This window comes from Oreochromis aureus, linkage group 4 (genome assembly GCF_013358895.1).
Source record: "Oreochromis aureus strain Israel breed Guangdong linkage group 4, ZZ_aureus, whole genome shotgun sequence".
Classification (NCBI taxonomy): domain Eukaryota; kingdom Metazoa; phylum Chordata; class Actinopteri; order Cichliformes; family Cichlidae; genus Oreochromis; species Oreochromis aureus.
In genome coordinates this window covers 27,138,811-27,158,771 of record NC_052945.1, presented here as the reverse complement: position 1 = coordinate 27,158,771, position 19,961 = coordinate 27,138,811, and the positions used below count along the sequence as shown (strand labels likewise).

Sequence of the window (19,961 nt, the reverse complement as noted above, 5' to 3'; positions counted from 1 at the left end):
TGATTTTGTATATGTTTCTTTTTGCAGTGTTTCAGATTCCTTCTCAATTTCCCACTTAAGCAGTCAGTATTATTTTCCCCAGGTTTGCTAACCCAAATTTTGATTTCCCACATTAAACAACAGCATTCCTTTGTGTTCTCACCTGCTCTCACTCTGTTGTCCTCTCCCACTTCAACAGTCCAATAGCCGGCAGTTCTTCTTCAGCTTTGTCCTGTGTTCCACTGTCTCTTCTTGCCATTTTACTCCGAAAGTGGCAAATGTCAACCTCCAACAGTCTCCTCAGTTCTCCTCAAAAGTCCTTTTCACAAGCACAGTGAAGTTGCAGCTTGTTGGAAACACAGTGTCATTCATCCAGTCAGGATGATGGTTTGCTCTTCTTCTCCACTGCTGTTTGTCCACACTGCTGCTGCTTGCTGGGTCTCTTTGCTCAGGATTTGCTGCTGTCTCTTTATCTGCCATGTTATTGCTCTTTGGAACTGCATTCCTTGTCTTCAGGGAGGAGTGAGAGCTCGCTTGTGAGGATGAGGAACACATGGTGCTGTAAATAAGTTAGCCAGAAATTGGCCTGAACATTTCCAATAGTGTTAAACTATAACTTTCTTCTGACTGCTGCATGTGGAAAATCGATCCAGGTCTGCTTTTCATCTGAAAGTGACAAAACTAAGACATTTCCATTATTATAATTCACTGCTTAACCAACACACAGAACTCTCCTTTCTTAAAAGCAGAAAATGAGATTGTAGTTGTTCTTGGCTAATAAACACAAAACCTTTTTCCTATTATTTTTCCATCTACAATGTAGATTTTGTCTCTTATTTACTCTTTTTTTTTTTCCCTTGTAACTGGTGACCTGCAGAATCACCGCTCTCACAATTAGAGACAATTACGTTTACACAGCGCACACACACACTGCGACGTCAGGCACATTCACACTCACTTTTTTCATCTGCATAAATAAATCATATGGCTGATGATATGTGCCATGGTGATCCATAAGTATGATCACAAGTTTATCTAGTTATTTTCAACCCAACAAAACAAATAAAGAAAAACATGATGCTGATGCTATGAACACTCTACACACATGAGTCAAGATCCAGGAAAACTGCTGCGCATCTGAAAGACAAAGCTGAACTCACGGATACGCTACATACTCGAGTTATCATAGTTCTGTTTCTCTCTCTTTGATGAGTTCTCAGCCAGCTCCCGATCTGATAATGTGTAGCTTGCTCATCAGCTCAGAAGAGACAGCAACACAACCTCACACAGTGGTTGCGTGCTTTGCCCACAGTGGCAAAGACTTACATTTTCATATTCAACTCAGCTTCTCCATCATGTAGTTTTCAGCTGTTTCACACAGGGTTCAGCATAATAGTTGTTTTCATAGGTGTGCTCTATATCTCAACAATGGCTCATATTAGGATGACAGTTTTCAAACAGGTCAAGTGCCTCTATGCACGTAATTAGGTAAAATATTTGCCTATTTTACTTCATCTCATATGTCATTGTACTGAATTTGAGCAACCTTAAGCTTAATGCAGATTGCTTTTAACACTTATCCACCTCAATTAAATCTGTGGTCTGGAGCACGGCTGTTGTTGATCAGGGCAAGCTAAAAAAATAATCTAAACATGTGTGTGTATTGGCAGTTTTGATGGATACTAATCATTTATTACAGGTGGGGTTACTCAGGCTTGCGCTTAGGACACTCTCTAGCATAGTGACCTATGTCCCCACACCTGTAACACTTTTCATTCCTTCACTTTTGTCCGCCCCTAGGTCTCCGCCTATCTCTACTTCCTCCATTCTTGCCTCTAGTCTGCTCTCTGTTTTGCCCCTGGAAAAAGGTCTCGTCCACTAAGAAGACAGCGGCCGCAGAGCTTTGTGCCTTCTTCTGTGTTTCCTTAATTGCTTCTTGTACATGGCGGGTCCAGTTCATACATTCAGCGGACCCGTCAGAGTTATGATTAACATTTTGTTTTCCGATGAAATCAGCAATGGGTGGGTGAAAGCCATTCACCAGAGCATAGCTTAACTGCTGCTGATGTGGGCTGGCCTTCTCTGCACGCTCTTCAAGGCTGCTGTGTTTTCTGACAACTTCTAACATTTGACATTCTCCAACGACTGGTTTATGGTGATTACAGTTATGAGCATATAAATACCTCGCACTGCCGGGAGTAAATCCTTGCATGAATGTGTCGTCTCCCTGTGAGGCAGTCTTACTTGCTCGGGAACCCATGATAACAACAACAACCGTGTCACAGACCGCGCCTGCTCCGCAGTCATTCACACAACAACAACAACAACACAAAATAGGCCTATAATTTTCCCCAGCCTGCGCGACCCGCCGCACGGCTTAGGCCCACGTCAACCAGCGGCGTCGCACTCAATTAAGGAGCCGTCGCTCTCTTTTTATAAGCCTCGCGCCTCTAACCGCGACGGCTAAGGTCCGCGTGCAACCAGCGACGACCGTGCTTTCGCGTGAACCCGCGCAGCTACAGTAATCTCTTAGTCGTTCTCTTTGAACTTACTTGGTGTTGCTTATTGCGTGCAGCATCAGTCCCGTCAGATCCTGTCAATCGTCATCCATCGAGGAGAAAAACAGACGGCTAATCCACCGCCCGATGACGAATTCTCACGTCTCGGTCTTTGCTGCAGGACCTCTATAAATCCTGGCTGACGTCTTTTCGTGTGTCTCTTTTTCCCCTCGGTGAATGTCAATTCCAAGGATCCGGCTCTCGAAGGACCAATTAATGATAGGTTTGTAGCATAAACCTATTCGCTGGAACGTTCAGGACAATTTGCTACACAGCAAAAACAAGACACAAGTAGGCAAATTTCTTTGTAGTACTCATGCATGAGGGAGGCCTGCCTGGAGCCAAGTGTCGTTCCACCCACTTGACCTCCGTCAGACTCTCAGCCAGGTTCCCCATAGCATTCCTTTTATTGTGGTTACATGAATATGCATAGGTTCATTAACATATGACATCTTATATAGGTATGCATGTGAACAAAGAATACCGTGTGTGTGTGTGTGTGTGTGTGTGGTCAAGATGTAACCCCAGGAAGACTCCCCAAAGCTGGTGCCAGGAGTCTAGCGGTACATCTGAACAAAAGGCTCTTATACTTAACCAGATATACGTGTGTTTGCTATACCATATATCAGCAAGAGAAGATACGACCTCTCCTAGGAGGTGTGTGATCTATGCCAGAACACTCTGAAGAGGAGTGAACTCCCCTCTTCATGCTACACAGAGTTGTTACAGACCTCCTAGGATGAGACATTCTTTCAATCTACAAATGATTATATACTTCTAAGCATATATGAGTAAATATTTCTAAGCATAAATGACAATCACAATACAAATCTAACAGTTCAGTTTGTACTTTACATTTCATCCAGACTTTGAATAGCCTCTTTTTTTGTGTGCATTTTCCACTCACTGGGAATCTCACCATGCTGTGTGAATTTTAAACCATAGTGGTTTTCGAGTTTCTCCTGAAACTGACACACAAACCATGTCCAATACTTGAGCTTAGACTCATCAGGGGTAATGCTCCAGTTTTCATATGGTGGTCCAGCAGTTCTGTATTTTTTACAAGGAATAGTATGATTTGAGTCATGGCAAGGGTAAAAACTTCCTTCACTTGCAACTTGGGTTGTACAAAACTCAACACACAATATCTCAGTGTTTCTGTAGTGCCAACCATTGATTGCTTCAGATCGATGAAAGGGGACGCTGTGGTCTTCAGGACTGTGATCTTTAATTGTGTTGGTACAAACAGCTGCACAGAACGGGCAGGTTTCCCAGCAGCAGTTACACAGCTGATCGATGAGGATTTGATCAGGTCTCAGTCTGAATTCCTTCATCTTATCCAGCGAAAGCTGGCTTATCATCTTTGTGATGGACACAAGGCCTTTCTCAATCGTTTCTTGAAGGAAGTCAAAATTTTTTATGTCCTTGAAGTTTTGACAAGAGATGGCATCAAGGGTCAGTTTATCACTGAGGAGACTAGAAAACTCCTTTGCCCACATGTCTGTGTCTCCTCTCTGGGTTTTGACTTTTTTTGTTGTGTCAAATAAATCTTGAATGACAAGTTTGTTGATGTCCTCCACATTTTTCCTGAGTATACTTAGTGCTTTATCTTTGTGCTCTCCAAGCATGTATGTGTTTACTTTCTCTTTGATAAAAGCCTCGACTTGCTTCCTCGGATTTCGAATGTAGGTGATGAAAGCATCGAAGTCCTCTTTCTCTGCAAGTGACTTCAACAAATGTTTCTCTAAGTTCAGTCTGTTCCCATTGAATGCTGGGAAAGTGGACCTCATCTCTCCAGCAAGATTAATGGGAACTTTGTTGCAGACCGCTTCAACAATGGAAACCCTCAGTTTTTCACAGATCATTTCTCCAAACACAACAGCAGATGAGTTTCCTTTGCAAAAGCTGCTGAAAATGTTGTAGTATTGTGTTTTTTTGCTTTCCAAGTAAGTGTGTGCATCATTGCTCGTTTTGTATTTTTTGTGAGACTGTGAAAGCCAACTGCAAGCAGTGTCAAATACATACAGTAACAGGTCAACTCTGAACTCCTTCTTGAAAGCACATTTCTTATTTGATTCAAACTCTGTCACTGTGTCCTGAACTGTTTTAGCCACTTCTTGTAAGTAAGTTGAACTGTAGCCTCTTGTTGCTACAGGCTTGCTCATAATGGCATCAAGAGACTGTTTTTCAACACTGTTTATGAGGGATCTTATCATTTCCTGGTCTTCATGCTCAAAAGGTCTCTTTAAGTAATTTATTATTGTTTTAGCACCAGCTTCAAAAAATGTAGCCACTTGGCTGGCAAGGCCTTTTCCTGTTGTATCTTGGTGCTTGCCAAGGACTATATAATCAGAATAATTGCCAACCTCAGATATTTTTTTGTATCTGCCATTCTTTTTGCATTCAAATATGAGATTCCATTCAAAACCAAGGTCATTAAGGATATTTGCCTGATCGTCATCCAGCTTGATGTCCTGAATGGGTTGTGCATCTGCAGTTAACTCTTTTACCCAGTGATCCCAAACTGAGTTGAAATGTTTTTTAAGTTCCTCTTCATTTTTTGCTTTATCTTTTAACTTATGAGCAAGCTTTTTACTTTTTTGCAGCAGCTTGTTCTCAAAGTCGGTCTTCTTATCATCCAGCTTTTTACAAGCTTTCTTCTGCTGAATAACTTCATCCAGTTTTCTTTCCACTCCTCTCACCAGTTCCTCTTGGAACTCCTTTATTTTGTTTTCAAATCGGCCTCTCCACTGAACCAACATTTCTTTGTCTCTGTCATCCTCAAAGTACTTTGACATATCTTTTTCTACTTCTTTATATTTTTCACTCATCGCTTTAAAAAGATCACTACGCTCAACCTTGTCAAGTTCTCCATTTTCAATTCTGGTATGAAGCTGGTTTTCAATCGCCAGCATGTTGCTCCTCAGGGCCCAGGTCCAGTTTCCATACTCAACCTCAAGTTTTCTGTAAACTGCAATTTCTAATGTGTTTTTGAAACTGAAAACAAAGTGTTCATTCATCAGGGCTTTCCACAGGTCATGTATCTTTCTGTTAAAATGTGAGAGAGTGATCCCAGCAGAGCATTTAGCCTTAGACAGGATGATGTTCTTCAGCTCTTGAATGCTCTCACTGTAGCCTGGATTTGGAGGAGCCATCGGTGGACTTCCCTCCCATAACTGGGCAAAGTATTTCACATCTTTTTGCACATCAAAGTCAATGATATCACTGAAGCACTCAGCATCACACAGCTCCTCTTTAGCAGCTAGCTGAGCCATCTGGTCCAGTTTTTCTTGTAGGCGTCTTTTCCCATCCATGTTTTTCTCAGCAGCTGCGATATCTGTCACATTTTGGTGAACAAACACACAACTCGGGGAAAGTTTAACTTTCTTCATCCTCATGAAAGCCTGAACAACAATTTGCAGGACATCCTGCATCTCAGCTGGATTCTCACCAAAGATGTTGATCAGTGTCATGCTTCCTAGGCCAACAACAAATGTTGCTAGTGCATTGTCGTGATGAAGAGTAGCATTTCCTGCCAGCTCAAGAGCACGAAGTCCTTCAGTGTCCACCACTAGAAAATAGTCAAACTGGAAGTCTTTCTTGATTTCCTCTGACACTTTGACCAGCTGCATGAAGGCACCTTTGGTGCATCTGCCTGCACTCACTGCAAACTTCAGTCCAAACATGGCATTCAGCATTGTTGATTTTCCACTGCTTTGTAGGCCCAAAACTGACAACACAAAAACTCTCTGGTCACCTAGTTTTTTAATCAGTTCCTTTATAAGCCTGGAGATCCATGTTAGAGGCACATGACCTGCATCACCATCCATCAGCTCCACTGGGTGTCCTGAAATCATCAGATCTGCAGCCAGTTCAGGGTATTTAGACCAGTCAGTGTGTCTACTTTTTGCTTGTACTGTTCTATGGGCTTCATAGATCTGTCCCATTTCTCTGAAGATGTGCTCCAAGCCAAAGGTTGCAGACTGCAGTGTTTTGGAGATTTGTTCAAGCTCTGTTTGTTTGCTTGTTAACAGATCAGATTTGTCGTGTTTCTTCTTCAGAGTCAAGACTTCAGTCCACTTTTCATCATAGCTTTGGAGAATTGAAGAGAGATCATCTGTGGATAGGGCATCTATTAAGATCTGAGTCCATTTCAGGAAGTACTCCTTCTGTTTTGATGGCAAAGACAAGAGGCTTTCTGTGAATGACTTCATCAGTTCACTACATGAAGCTTTGCATTGATTTTGTCTTATTTTACTCAGTTGCTGTTGCTTCTGACTTTTTTCCTGCTCAATGTGTCCTTTAAGGTGATACAGCTCTTTATTTATTCTGCACCACTCATGCCACAGATCGCCTTGACAAGGTAGAAATGTATCTTTGATCTTTGAAATTTCCATCCCTTGAAGCATTTTAACTGTTTTCAGTGCAGCTGATTTCCCTTTTTGACAGACTTCATCATCTTCATCCACTGTGACTCCAGGGACTTTGGCCATGGATTCAAGCTGGAAGGATGTGTGAGGTCCATATAAAATCTTTCTGATAATTCCTTTCAGTTCTTCAGAAACATCTGACTGGCTTCTGTCTTTCAGACCCACTTTGTATTTTCCATCTTTGACTTGAACTGCACTACCATCATTATCAGCAATGAGAATAATGAGAGGCTTTGGTGACCTGTAAAGGTCTGAGATGACTGTAGTACCTTTCTGGCCTTTTTCCAGAGTTCTCACAAGAACAACAGTGACTGAAGCTTTTTCAATCAGTATCTCACGCTGTTTTTCAAATGACAGAGCATCACCATGAAGATTACAAAAGGCAATGCAGTCAGTAAAGGAGTCATTGGGTTTTCCGACTGGACAGTACCAAGCAATCTCTGCCACACCATCCATCAGCAGGCGAAATTTGGTGCTACCTGGACAATTTCTATGGAAGAAGGTGCTGTGACGGTCATTGATCACAGTGTTCATGAGCTGAGATTTTGACACTGGAAGTGAACCCAGGCGGAAGAAAAACACCATGGGTGTCTCAGCTTTGCAAATGGGCATTGTCTTCATGGTGATGGCATTTGAATCACCCTTGATTTGAGTTTTCTTCCATGTTTTTGTTATCTGCCTGAATGTCCACAGAGGACATTCAATATCCATAGTGACTGGGTCAGGGACAAGCAAAGGTAAGGCGTACTGACACTGGGATAGCTTTGTAATTATGTCCTGCTTCAGAAAACTGTCTGAGCAGTGAAATACTGCCATCTGAACATCCATTGGATGCACATGACACTCTTTTGATTGGTAGTCTACACTGGTGCTAAATAGAGCATCTAAGTCATCACTGTCAGAAATCGTAACAGTTTGTGAATAGCTCACATCAGCATTATCTTGTCTTACAGGAATATATCTGGCTCGATAGTCCAGCATTGATAACTTCTGAAGAAATGTACGCGCTAGATCTTTCTCAGATGTGTCATGGATCTGTTTCACAGGAGGACATATTTTAAGTAAGTCTGCTGGTGACATCTTTGTTTTTTTGTCTTGAAGGCGAAGCCTGCTGAGAAGTCGTTCAATGTTTCCTGTACATTGTCCTTTTTTGACTTGAGTCACTGACTGCTGCAAGAAATAAAGCACACTTAGGAACTGATAAACTGATAAATTCTTAAGACTGTGTGGAATAAACATTAAAAAACAAATAAATAAATAAGTCAATAATGAATAAGTAAATAAAAAAGATTCTGACCTTATCCTCGCTTACACTCCTTGTCATATTGGAGGTACCTGCACAAGACAATTGATTTACCAGATCAGGGACTATGGGGGGGAAAAGGTGCAATACACAGTTCAGCCAAAAGTCTTCATTCAGTTTATTTTTGCCTTCTTTGACCATGGGTTGTGTCTGAGCTGTTCTGATTAGACTGTAAATCACACTCCATGATAGAACTCCAATAGAAATACCACTCTGAAGGAGACCAAGAAGAAATAAAGAGATAAGGCCTGGGAAATCTTATCAAAACAAAACAAAGAAAAAAAACATACACAATTACCTATGACTCAACTCAGAAGTCTTTTCATAATTCTACAGATATAAATAATGTGTTTATGGACTGCCTTCATGTATTCCTCAAATATATAACTGAATATTGAATACACCCATAAATTCCCTAAATCTGTAACTATCCCACAATTACCCTGTGATCAAATCCATTTCTTATAGAAACCCAGATTTATTATATTATGGACTGAATCAATTGCAATCAACTAAAACTGTTAGATGCAAAGGTCTTTGACATCTAAGACTTTGCTATGGTCTCAGTACTTTACAATTGCACCTTATGAAGTTAATGCCAAAATGTGGGAAACAAATAAACAAACAAAAACAATCTAGAATGAGTAGCTGAATAAATAAATTATTTTGTTTAAGATGTCATAGAATGTTACCTTTCTTCTTAGTTTTAGTTGGTACAGGCTTGATGTGACCCTCTCCACCTGTGTTGTCATCATTTTTCTGTGAGTGTTCAGAAACACCAGGGGCTTTCAATAGATTGCACTATGGAAAAAAATAGTTTAGTTGAGCTTTAGTTCACAGATCATGGGATTAACAACATTCATAAGTCAGAAAAGAAAAGCACATCGACAGCAACACACACACCTTGTTAACAAAAGTATCCAAACACATGGCAGCAACTGGGTATATTTAGGATTTAGCCGTGTAGACACGGTCAAGACAACCCGATAAAGTGTGAAAAAATGTAGCAGAACTGTAAAAACAACTGTGATTTAAGTGACTTTGAATCTGATGTGGTTAATGATGCCAGATAGGTTGGCATGAGTATTTCTGAAACTGCTGATCTACTGGGATTTTCACACAGAATCATCTCTAGAGTTTACATAGAATGATCTGAAGAAGAGAAAATAGCCAGTAAGCCATAATTATCTGGGTAAAAATGTGTTGTTAATGTCACAGGTCAAATACTCATTGCAACCAAGGTATGCAGAAGAAAATCTCTGAAGTTAAAACTGAAGAACATGGACTACAGCAGCAGAAGATCACACCAAGTCCCACTCTGATCAGTTAATAACAGAAATTCTCTTTTGAACATACATTAGTTCTTCAATTTAAAAAAAAAAAGCATTAAAAACGAGCTCTTACCTTTTCCTTAATAACTGCATTTTCCCTTTCTTTTCCTACAGGATCAAAAAGAAAAAAAAGCAGAAATTCCAAGGTTCTTGTTTCATAAAACTATAAAATACCTGCCCATGTTACAGAATACTGCAATCGGTTTGTGCCGTTGGCAAACTCATTTACTTAATCACACTGAGAATAGTAAAATAAAGAAATTAACAGAAAAACATTGGTGATGGCATGTTGTTTATATTAAACAACATATTACAGTATATTGTTTATATTAACAAACAGATCAATATAGAGTTAATTTTGTATTATATACGGCAAACCTAGCAATGAAATATACACCCTTGTAGTGCAGTACAACTATTTATTTGTTAAGATGTTACCTTTCTCCATATATGCAGTTTGTGAAGGCTTGAATTCATCCTCTCCTCCTGGGATGTCCTCATTCTGTGAGTGTTCAGCAACACCAGGTTCATTCAAGGACTCAGTCTTTGAAAAAGGTCAGTTAAGATGAGGTTTAGTTCACACTGGAAAATTATTCAGGAATAACAACATTCAAAAGTAAAAAACAAAAAATACAGCACTCATGTTGTGTACATACACATACACAAAGACACACACACACAAACACGCACGCAGTAGCCATTTCAATAAGTGTACTTGTTCAACTGCTTGTTAATGTAAATATCTAATTAGCCAATCACATGGCAGCAGTTCAGTATATTTAGGATTTAAGCATGCACGGTGGTCAAGACGACTCACTGAAGTTCAAACCGAGCATCAGAATGGGGAAGAAAGGTGATTTAAGTGACTTTTAATGTGGCATGGTTGTTGGTGCTAGATTGGTTAGTCTGAGAATCTCAGAAAGTGGGAATCCCCACATAACCATCTCTCAAGTTTACAAAGAACGGTCTTAAAAAGAAAAAAATACCCCATGAGTAACAATTTATAGGAAGAAAATGCCTTGTTGATGCCAGAGGACAATGTCCAGATGCATTTAACCTGATAGGAAGGCAAAGGTGACTCAAGTAACAACTTCTTACAACCAAGCTTCTCTGAAGACATAACATGTTGAAACTTTAAGCAGATGGGGAAGAGCAGGAGAAGACACGGGAACAGGAAGAACAGGAAACAATTCACATAAACTCACTAAAACTGCACAAGATAAGATTAAGCAAAACGTCATCTAGTCTAACGAGTCTCGATTTCTACTTCAGCATTTGGATCAATTCTGCCTTGAAGCAATGGACTTATGTATTGTTGCTGACTATGTCCATCCCTTTATGACCACAATGCACCCCTCTAATGATGGGTGCCATGTGACAAAGATCAAATAATGTAAAAGTGGGTTTTAAAATATAGCCGTGAATTTGCTGTATTCAAATAGCCTCTACAGTGATGAGATCTCATGCCAATACAGTATCTTTAGGGTGTAGTGGAATGGGAGATTCATATATCGGATCTCCAGCTAACAAATCTGCAGCAACTGTGCGATGCTATCATGTCAATACTGATAAAAATCTCTGGGAAATGTTTCGACCATCTTATTGAATCTGTGCCACAAAGTATTAAGACACCTAAGAAGGCAAAAAAATGGGACCAACCGAGTACTAGCAAGGTGTAAGTAATGAAGTGGCTGGTGAGTGTACAAAGTCAGGCAAACCTTTGTGGGAATTGAAGAAATAATAGCCTTTTTCAATTTGGGGGCAACCAATGGCACACCTTCAGTGAAAAGCAGGAGGAATGCTTAGTATCATTCATGAATTTCAGTCCAGCGTAAACCTTCATCCCTCAGATACTGGGGGCTGAACTGCTGGCCGGGTGGTAGAATTTGTGGTAGATTTTTTTATATTGAAACAATTGTGATATATACATCAATTGTTTCCATATTGCAATAGTCCCTATTTGCCACTGTTGATATAAAATCCAATGGTAACTGCAGTTGAAAGCTTGTAAACACGAGACTGTAATGTAACACTGTAAACATTGTTCATAAGAGTTAGATTGGATCTGATTGTCTGAAACTTAGCATCATTAAACATGGTGATCACTGAGGGATAAAAACTGTTCCTTAGCCTCTTCGATTGTGGATATGAAACAACTGCTTGTCGCTGATGTGGGCAGGAGTACAGTTGTGTGTGTAGAGGGTGTAAGAGCAGGGGACTTAGCACACAGCTCTGTGTGCTGAGTCTGATGGATGCAAAGAGGTGGGGTGCCCATTCTAATCTTCAATGTCCAATTACTTAGTAAGTCCTTAATCTAGAAGCAAGTGGAGTGTGGAGGTTCTATGTCCGACAGTGTGGTTACCAGTCTTGGTGACCACACTGTCGACAGTGTTAAAAGCACAGCTGAAGTTTATGAAAAGAAGCCATGTTTAGCTCTCTTTCTCCTCCAAGTTGGACAGAACAGCATGAAGATCTGTGATGACCGCATGTTCTGTAGACTTATTAGCTCTGTTGACAAACTGGTATGGATCAAACATGGGAGAAGTGAACGACATGATGTGGCTCCTAATGAGCTTCTCGAAGCACTTTAACAATGTCTATGCAGTTCTTAATGTAGCATAGTATGCCTCCAGTGTCACGGCACTGGGTCTGCGACCCAGTATTTCAGACTTTGTGATTATATTATTTGGTTATTGTTGATTCATGGTTTTGGTTCTCAGTGATCTTAGTTGTGTTATCTCTGCCTATGTGTAAGTCTCCCTGTGCTACTGCTTTCACTGTCAGTTCCACGTTTCTAGGTTCTCTTTTTCCAGTGTTTTGTTTCTTGTTCTCATGTTCTGGGTCTAGTTTGGTTTTTTGTGAGTTTATGTTTATGAACAATTCTCCCCAGTTACTCTGTTAAGCTTGTGTGCCCTGAGTTTGAGTTTCGGTCTGTGTGTTTCCTGTTATATTTTGATAGTCCTTGTCCCACATCAATGCATCTAGTTTTGCTTTCCCTCATCTTATTATGTCCGATTAGTTGCAGCTGTGTTTCAACCTGTCCCCTGTCCTCTCGTAGTCCTGCCTGTGTATTTTAGTCCTCAGTCTTCCCCTGCTTGTTGTCGCGTCGTACCCTCACCATGCTGTTTTTTCCTCTGAGCGCCCTGTTATCTTCGTCCCTAGTCTCTAGTTTCCAGTTTTCTAGCTTCCCAGTGTTTAGTTCTTAGTTTCCAGGGTCCAGGTTCCAGTTTAGTTTTTATTTGTGTGAGTTTATTTTATGGAGTGTTTTTTTTACAGCCAAAATAAAGCTGCGTCTTTTAGTTCACCCTTGTGTCTGTTAGTTCTGTGTTTTGGTTCCAATCCTGCCTGTCACACAGAAAACCTTGACATCCAGGTTCAGGTGTTCAAAACTCGGCTCCAAGCTTATTTCTAGGCAATGTTTGTTGTTGCCAGTCACATTTGCTTGACACAATTTGCTACCCTCTGGAGTAGCAAACGGACGTGAAGTCAACGAAAGTGCTGGCACATCCAAATAACCATTTTAAAATGATATAGCAGTAAGTTGCACCTACACTGCATGTCTGTGTCAATTTGTGTTGAAAGTGTGGACTTCAAAATATATACTAGTTTTTAAATTGTGTTGATAGGCCACGGAAAACCAGAGTTATGACAAATAATTCATCAATAATAATAATTATTGATAATAATTTATCAATTTTTTAATTATTTAATCATTTATCATAAATTCTATTGTCACATTTAGAGCAAGAAGAGATGGTAAAAGCAAGACTTTGACACCCCTTATCTTAGAGAGAGGGGAAGGTTTTCCAAATGGAGGTGGCGAGAAAGAGAGAGGAGAGATAGCGATAGCAAGTTTTACGATGTAAGAGATTTGTTACATTTAGCATTTTGAGAATTTATAATTAGTGTGTAGTGTTGTGTTAGTGTTGTGTTAGTGTTGTGTAGTTAGTGTGCAGTGTAGTTGTTTGCTTTGTTTTGTATGTCAATACAATAAGTATGTCACAGGTGCTAGCCAAAAAGACATTAAGGGAAGATTGCAATGTAAACACTGTATCAAGGTGGAAAATAGAAGCGATAGACCTCCTGTTGCAGGTTTTAGGCCTGTCATGTAACAAATGATTTAACTGGCATCTTATTGTGACACCTGATTTTTGAGTAAATAGTTTTAAATAGTTGTACAAAAAACACCTGAGGCACTGGCAGCATTTTTAGGTAAATAATAATATATAATGTTGGTGTTTGCAAACTTTGTGCGTAAGTTTTTAAAATGTACAATTTATATTTGCATTTCAAGTTATGAAAATGTTTCATTAAACATGTAACTTTCCTCCTCGGATTTTATGTTTGTTGTGTGATTTTAAGTCAACTGTGTTAATACAGTAAATCAGAACAAAAAAATAAATGTAAATTCAAACATGGGGCATTGTGCTGAAAAAAAATTATAACAAAAAGACAAGGTAAACAGTTTTTAAAGATGAAATACAAAGGTAAAATCAGAAGTAGTAAAAAAAATGGCCAATTATTCCCCAGGTGCAGTTTGTCGCGCTCTACTACTTTTGTGTTATTTTTTTCTGCTCTGCTGTTCTCACTTAGTTTTAACGATGTATTGGCTGCCTACAGCCTCTCTCTTTACTCTTAAATTTAACAAATATGTTTTTATATTTATCAATCTAAAAAAAACAAACATTTAGTCAGATTTCATGTTACAATTAAAAAGTGTTTGTGTTTTTATCTGAAGAGTATGTAAATATCTGGTTTCAACTGTATATTTGATGATGTTGGTGTTTGGCTTGATTGTCAGCACAAAGAGGGAGAAAGAGGAACAGAGAGGGAGAGAGAGGAACAGAGAGGGAGATGGAGAGGAGAATGAGGACAGAACAGAGATGGAACAAGAGCAGGTGAGACAGACATGTTAGTCAAATGGTTGTTTGCCAAAACTCATCAGAACATGTATCTAGTACCTAGTGTATCTTTTTAGATACCATTTGTTACTTTTCAAATTCTATATTTATTAAGTTACGCAGGCTTGTTTGCACAACAAGGCTAAATAATTATATAAACTTTTCTGAATCTAAATAGTGTACTATGGTAGAATCAAAAAATAGGCCTAGTGCAGGTCTATGATGATTTTCAGTGTTTTGATTAGTAGTCCTGATTTTGAACTGTTGTAGTCCTGTTTTAATTCCGGATCAGTTCTGGGTCTGGTTGAATTGGGGTTTAGTCCTCGTGTCTTGATACAGCCCTGATTTTGATCTGCCTTGCTGCTTAATTAAAACAACTAGTTTAAGGTGTCCTGCATATGTGATATATAGTTTTTTTTTTATGTGACGTTATTCTTTTTTTGAACAAAACTCAGAACACAGCCTAATAAATCTTTCCGTCATTTCTAAGCCCCCCCCCAATCTCACATGCATACTACCCTTTAGGGCTAAGCCCCGTTGTGTAAAATGTCTGGCTCTGCCTCTGATTCCTGCATAGATCAAGTCCTCAAAACCTCATGGTCCAAAAGTTATTTGGATAGGATTTACGGTCTAGGATTTAGAAGCAATTTTTCAACAGGTACACTGTGTCACGATTCTGGGTCTTTTGACCCAGCATTTTGAGTTTATACTTGTATATTGATGTTTATGTTTATGTTTATTAGGTTCTTTAAGTTCATTTCTATTTTGCCTAGGTTGCTTTGTTATAGTTTATCTTTCAGATTTCCTTTGTGTCTTCAACCCCTGTGTTTAACGGTGTGTTCACACCGAACGCGATAGAGGCGTCCAGAGCATCAGGTTTACATGTAAAGTCAATGGAAAAGCGCGATGACACGCGATTGCGCGTCCGGCGAAAATTCGGAAGCAGATTTGCGTCGCGAAAACGCCAAAACGCGTGAAACGCGCGTCAGTGTAGCGCGTCTGGCGCGTTTGACGCGCGTCAAAAACCACGCGCGTCAAAAACCACGCGCGTCAGTTTTTGTGTTGCATTTTGTGCATACGCGCGTTTCGCGTTCATCGCTCGAGTTGGAAAAATTGAACTCCAGCGTCAAATCGCGCCGCGACAACCAATCAGGAGGCTGGTGACGTGGCTCTGACCTAGGTACTGACGCGTACTGTCCCGCTATTTTCCCACTGATGTACAAATACCTTTCCGCTAACAAGATAATGTGTTTATTCAGAGGACATCTGCAGGAGAAAGTGGAAGAGCCTCAGGGACACATATAATAAGGAGAAGAGGACAGAGAAGGAGAAGAGGAGTGGGTCTGCAGCAGGATCGGGAAGAGATGGAAGTTCTTCATGCGGTCATGGGGTTTCTGGACCCCTTCCTCACCCAGCTGGGAGACTAGTGGCAATATGGTGCGGACCGTGGAGAACTTCCCCGAGGACCAGGGACAGCCCGGAGAGGCAGGAGGGGAGTGTCAGTCAGAAGGACAAGGTTTACAGTGAATTAATGTAGGCAGTTAATTTATGCGTGTTGTCATATAGGAATATATTTTGGTTATTAATAAAACAGTATACAGTGGTCCCGCTGTTCACCCGTCACATTTCGCTGATTTTTGTTATTGCACCGTACAGCTTTCAACAATGCGCATTGCATTCTGCAGCCTGATTGACAAATCTCCTCCGTGTCGTGTCTCCTGCGCTTGCCAAACTTATCATATTTGGTTTTGATAACCATCACGTCCAATAGAAAACACAGCACAAAAACACTCATAACTATGACCCTCATTCGGAGATACACACCTGCACCGTGAGGGAAAAAGGCGCACGAAAGTGGCGCGCAGACGGAGAAAAAGCACAGCATAATAAAACTTCCTCCCACATTCCTCCCACATTTCCGGTTCACGCGCGATGGATTTTTCTTGGACACGCGTCGAGGTGCGAATGTGCACGCGTCAAATTAGGGGCGTTTGGGGCGTTTTCACGCGCGTCTATCGCGTTCGGTGTGAACACACCGTAAGTCTCCCTTGCCTTTCATGTGTTTCATGGTGGTGTGTCTTATGTTGTCAAGTTCATGTTGTCATGTCTCTGTCTCATTATGTTTCCTGTTTTATTTTGAAGAGGTCTTGTGTTTCTGTGTGTTTAGTTTTACTCTTCCCCTGTGACGTTGTTATGTTCATTGTCAGCTGTTTCCCAATGTGTTTCCACTTCCCCTGATCACCTCCTGTGTGTTTTAAGTAATTCCTTGTCAGACCGTCTGCTTTGTTTCCAGGTCATGAATTCATGTAAGTCCTTATGTTTCAGTTTTCTCGTGTCAGGTTTTAGGTCCATGTTCCAGTTTTAGGTTGTTTTTTTTGTTGTTGTTGTTGTTGTTGTTGTTGTTGTTGTTTTTTTAGCTCACTCACTTTAGTTTATTGTCAGTCTTGCCTTTGCCTTTTGTTTTTGTACCTTTGTCCAGCCTACAATAAACATCACGTTTTCAGTTCCCATTAAGTTTGTTTCCACACTTTGGTTTGTCTGCACCTGGGTCCACTATTCACACGCCACACAGATTGCCTCTGCACACTGTGACACCTGAGGCATACTTGACAGTGATTTGCCACAGAGTAACAGTATGTCAGTATTTACTGCAGTGTAACCTAAAGCTTTTGGCGGTTATTTTCAATTGATGAATTTAAACTTATGGGAATGATGGAGCATTCTGATTGGCACATTAACTTCAGGCTTATTTTTCCCTGGTGGTTTTGTCTTCAGCAGACACGTGGTTCAAATCTGGGCAGTTGGAGTCAGATGATGACTTTTAGAATCATCTTTTCTGTCTGGATAATTAGAAGTGAAACCATTTACCTGTCTGTAGTGGATTCTCCTACATTTCAACTCCTCTAACCTAATTTAATGTCTCTGATTTTAGTCTGTATAGTTTATCTCCCCACTAACACACAGTCTTAAAAGGAAAAAAAACCCAAAACACGCACAGACACTCAGCAGGTTAGTGTCACCTGATGACTTCCCAAAGATTTGAATGAGCTTTTAAGACGGAGAAGATTAAGATTCCTGATTTTAGACATTTAAAATGCTTAATTCCACTCTTCAAGTGGTTTAAACAATATTTAATATTTCAACATTAATTCAGATATTTTGCTAATTCAAAATTGTCTTTTGTCATTAGTAAGCTTTTCCTAATGTACATATAAGATGTTCAGCTACTTGCCAACTTTAAAACTTTACAGAACTGTTGAAAGCTGAAGTACCACTTTGGCTTTAAGGTGACTGATTTGGTATGTTTCAGCTCATTTGCCTTTTTTTTTTTTTTTTTTTTTTTTTTTTTCTCCTCACCAAAGATTCAGCAGTTATAAAAAATTTAACTCGTATCACTCAGCTATCAGCATTCACACTGCATTTGCATTTTCCTGAGGAAATGCACTCTAGTTTTCTCTTAAAAAACTGGAACTTGACATCCAAACAGAAGTTATACAGCTTTTGGAAAAAACCTTGTATTTCTGATGATTAGCTAGAACATAAGTCTTACCTTTTCATTGAAAATTGTATTGTCCATCTCTTTTGATGCAGGTTTAAGGGGGGAAAAAAAGCAGAAATCACAAGGTTATAGTTTCACAAAATTGCATTCTTTTAGTATTGTACATCATTGACTGAATGAAAGAAAGCATTTAGCATTGATAAAAACTAATCTATAGAGTCAAAAACAAATTAGTGTTTAAAAGATATTTTTGGGCCTCTTCAGATCTGGATGTAATAACCACAAAGAATGCAATAAATAGGCATTAGCTTTTTTTTTTTGTTTTGTTTTTTGTCTTTGTTTCTAGAGGCTTGATTACAAAAATGGTGTTTTTATTAGTCTGGTTAATATCTAATCTAATAGCTAGTATTTCCTAATTAACTGATTGAATTCTACCTTTGTGGGTGGGAGTGGATATATAGATATCTCTCTCTCTGTGTGTGTGTGTGTGTGTGTGTGTGTGTGTGTGTGTGTGTGTGTGTGTGTGTGTGTGTGTGTGTGTGTACACGTTTCGTCACTCATTTCCATCACCTATCCGAGTGACATGATGAACAGAATCAACTTTCTGGATTTTCTTACCTGGATGATTGACCATGCATCAAGACCATTTAAGTTTAATAAAAATAATGGTCAGTGAGACCATGTGTGGAGGTCATTTATAATATATTTTGAAAGAAAATCTTTTCGTCTCCTATTTAGAGCTTTTTAAATTGGTTGCCTACTCGAAAAATACAGGCTCTTACTGAGTTTTACAATAAAGATGGCTTGACCAAAACAAGCCTGTTAGAAGTCAACTAGGGGAGAACTATGGATGTCAAAAACTGGTGAGACTGAATGGCCCTCTTGCCGAAGGAATGAAGCACACTGATATAGACCAGGTGTAATGGTGTAAAGCAGGTTCAAAACATATTCTTGTTCAGGACATTAAATCTAATTTTTAACTTTTCATCCTAGATTCTGTCTACAAAATCATCCTGACCAGACTATCTTTGATCTAGAGTCTGTTTTAGGTCCAGTAGCAGACAAAAGGAGAGCCACATCCAAGATGCACAGGAAGATTCAGTTTTCATACATCAAGTGCAAAAAGTACATATGCAGCACTCACAAAAAAACTCTGTCCCTCATGTGTTTTATAGATTGGCATGCATAGATTATTCTTTCAGAGTTGTAGAACTAGTTCAAAGGAATAAATATCAACAGCACTGAGATGCCTTTGCATTTACTCAAAATAAACATGATTTTTCCACCCATATTTTGATTAGGATTACTTTTTAATTAAGTTTTATGCCAAAAATTCATAATTGGGGCTTAAAGAGGTAAATACCAAATATTAACCATATATATTTTTTGGAACTGAGATAAAGTAAATATTTGTAGTACTTTTTTAGAAAGTTTTCATGTCTGATATAATCATTCAAAAGGCAGCAGGCCCACCAGAGCTTCAAATGTATGAGTAATAACATAAACACAATGAACAATACAGAGTTAATGAGATTACCTTTCTCCATTGTTTTAGTTGGTACAGAATTGAGGTCATCAACTTCTCCTGTGCCATCATCATTTTTCGGTGAGTCTTCAGAAACAACAGGTTCATCCACTGGATCCCACTATAGCAAAGGTAATTTTAGCTCAAGCTGCAAGTAATTAAGTTGATTGATATCAGGTCTGTAACATGATTAGCTATAAAAAAGAGATAGGCAGAGACTCTAAAATCTGTGAAAGAGTGACTAAAAAGATTGTGGAATACAAAAACAATGTTCCTCAACATCAAATTGCAAAGGCTTTGCAACTCTCATCATCTACAGTGCATAACAACATCAAACATGTCAGAGAAACTGAAGATGGCTCTTTGTGTAAGGGAAAAGGTCGAAGACCTTTATTGGAGGCCACTGGTCTGCGGGCCCTGAGATGACACTGATGC

The 19,961-nt window shown here is 39.5% G+C and overlaps 1 protein-coding gene across 1 annotated transcript; it reads right to left on the bottom strand.

The window, feature by feature from the left end:
* Window positions 1–3,388: 3,388 nt before the first annotated feature.
* On the bottom strand, window positions 3,389–19,597 carry LOC116311748 (interferon-induced very large GTPase 1-like). Its single transcript, XM_039611585.1, has 6 exons — window positions 19,539–19,597; window positions 18,053–18,081; window positions 10,040–10,145; window positions 9,675–9,709; window positions 8,963–9,071; window positions 3,389–7,518 (listed from the first exon to the last, which is right to left on the bottom strand). Exons 1-6 carry the CDS (start codon window positions 19,546–19,548, stop codon window positions 3,389–3,391), a joined length of 4,419 nt encoding a protein of 1,472 aa, XP_039467519.1. The 5' UTR covers window positions 19,549–19,597.
* Window positions 19,598–19,961: the final 364 nt, after the last annotated feature.

Bases quoted from the DNA above. Each gene is read 5' to 3' on its own strand.
- LOC116311748 (XM_039611585.1), bottom strand. The intron at 9,072-9,674 runs GTAAGAGCTCGT...TTTTTTCCATAG, and splicing joins ATGCAGTTATTAAGGAAAAG to TGCAATCTATTGAAAGCCCC. The intron at 7,519-8,962 runs GTAACATTCTAT...GTTCACTTCCAG, and splicing joins AACTAAAACTAAGAAGAAAG to TGTCAAAATCTCAGCTCATG.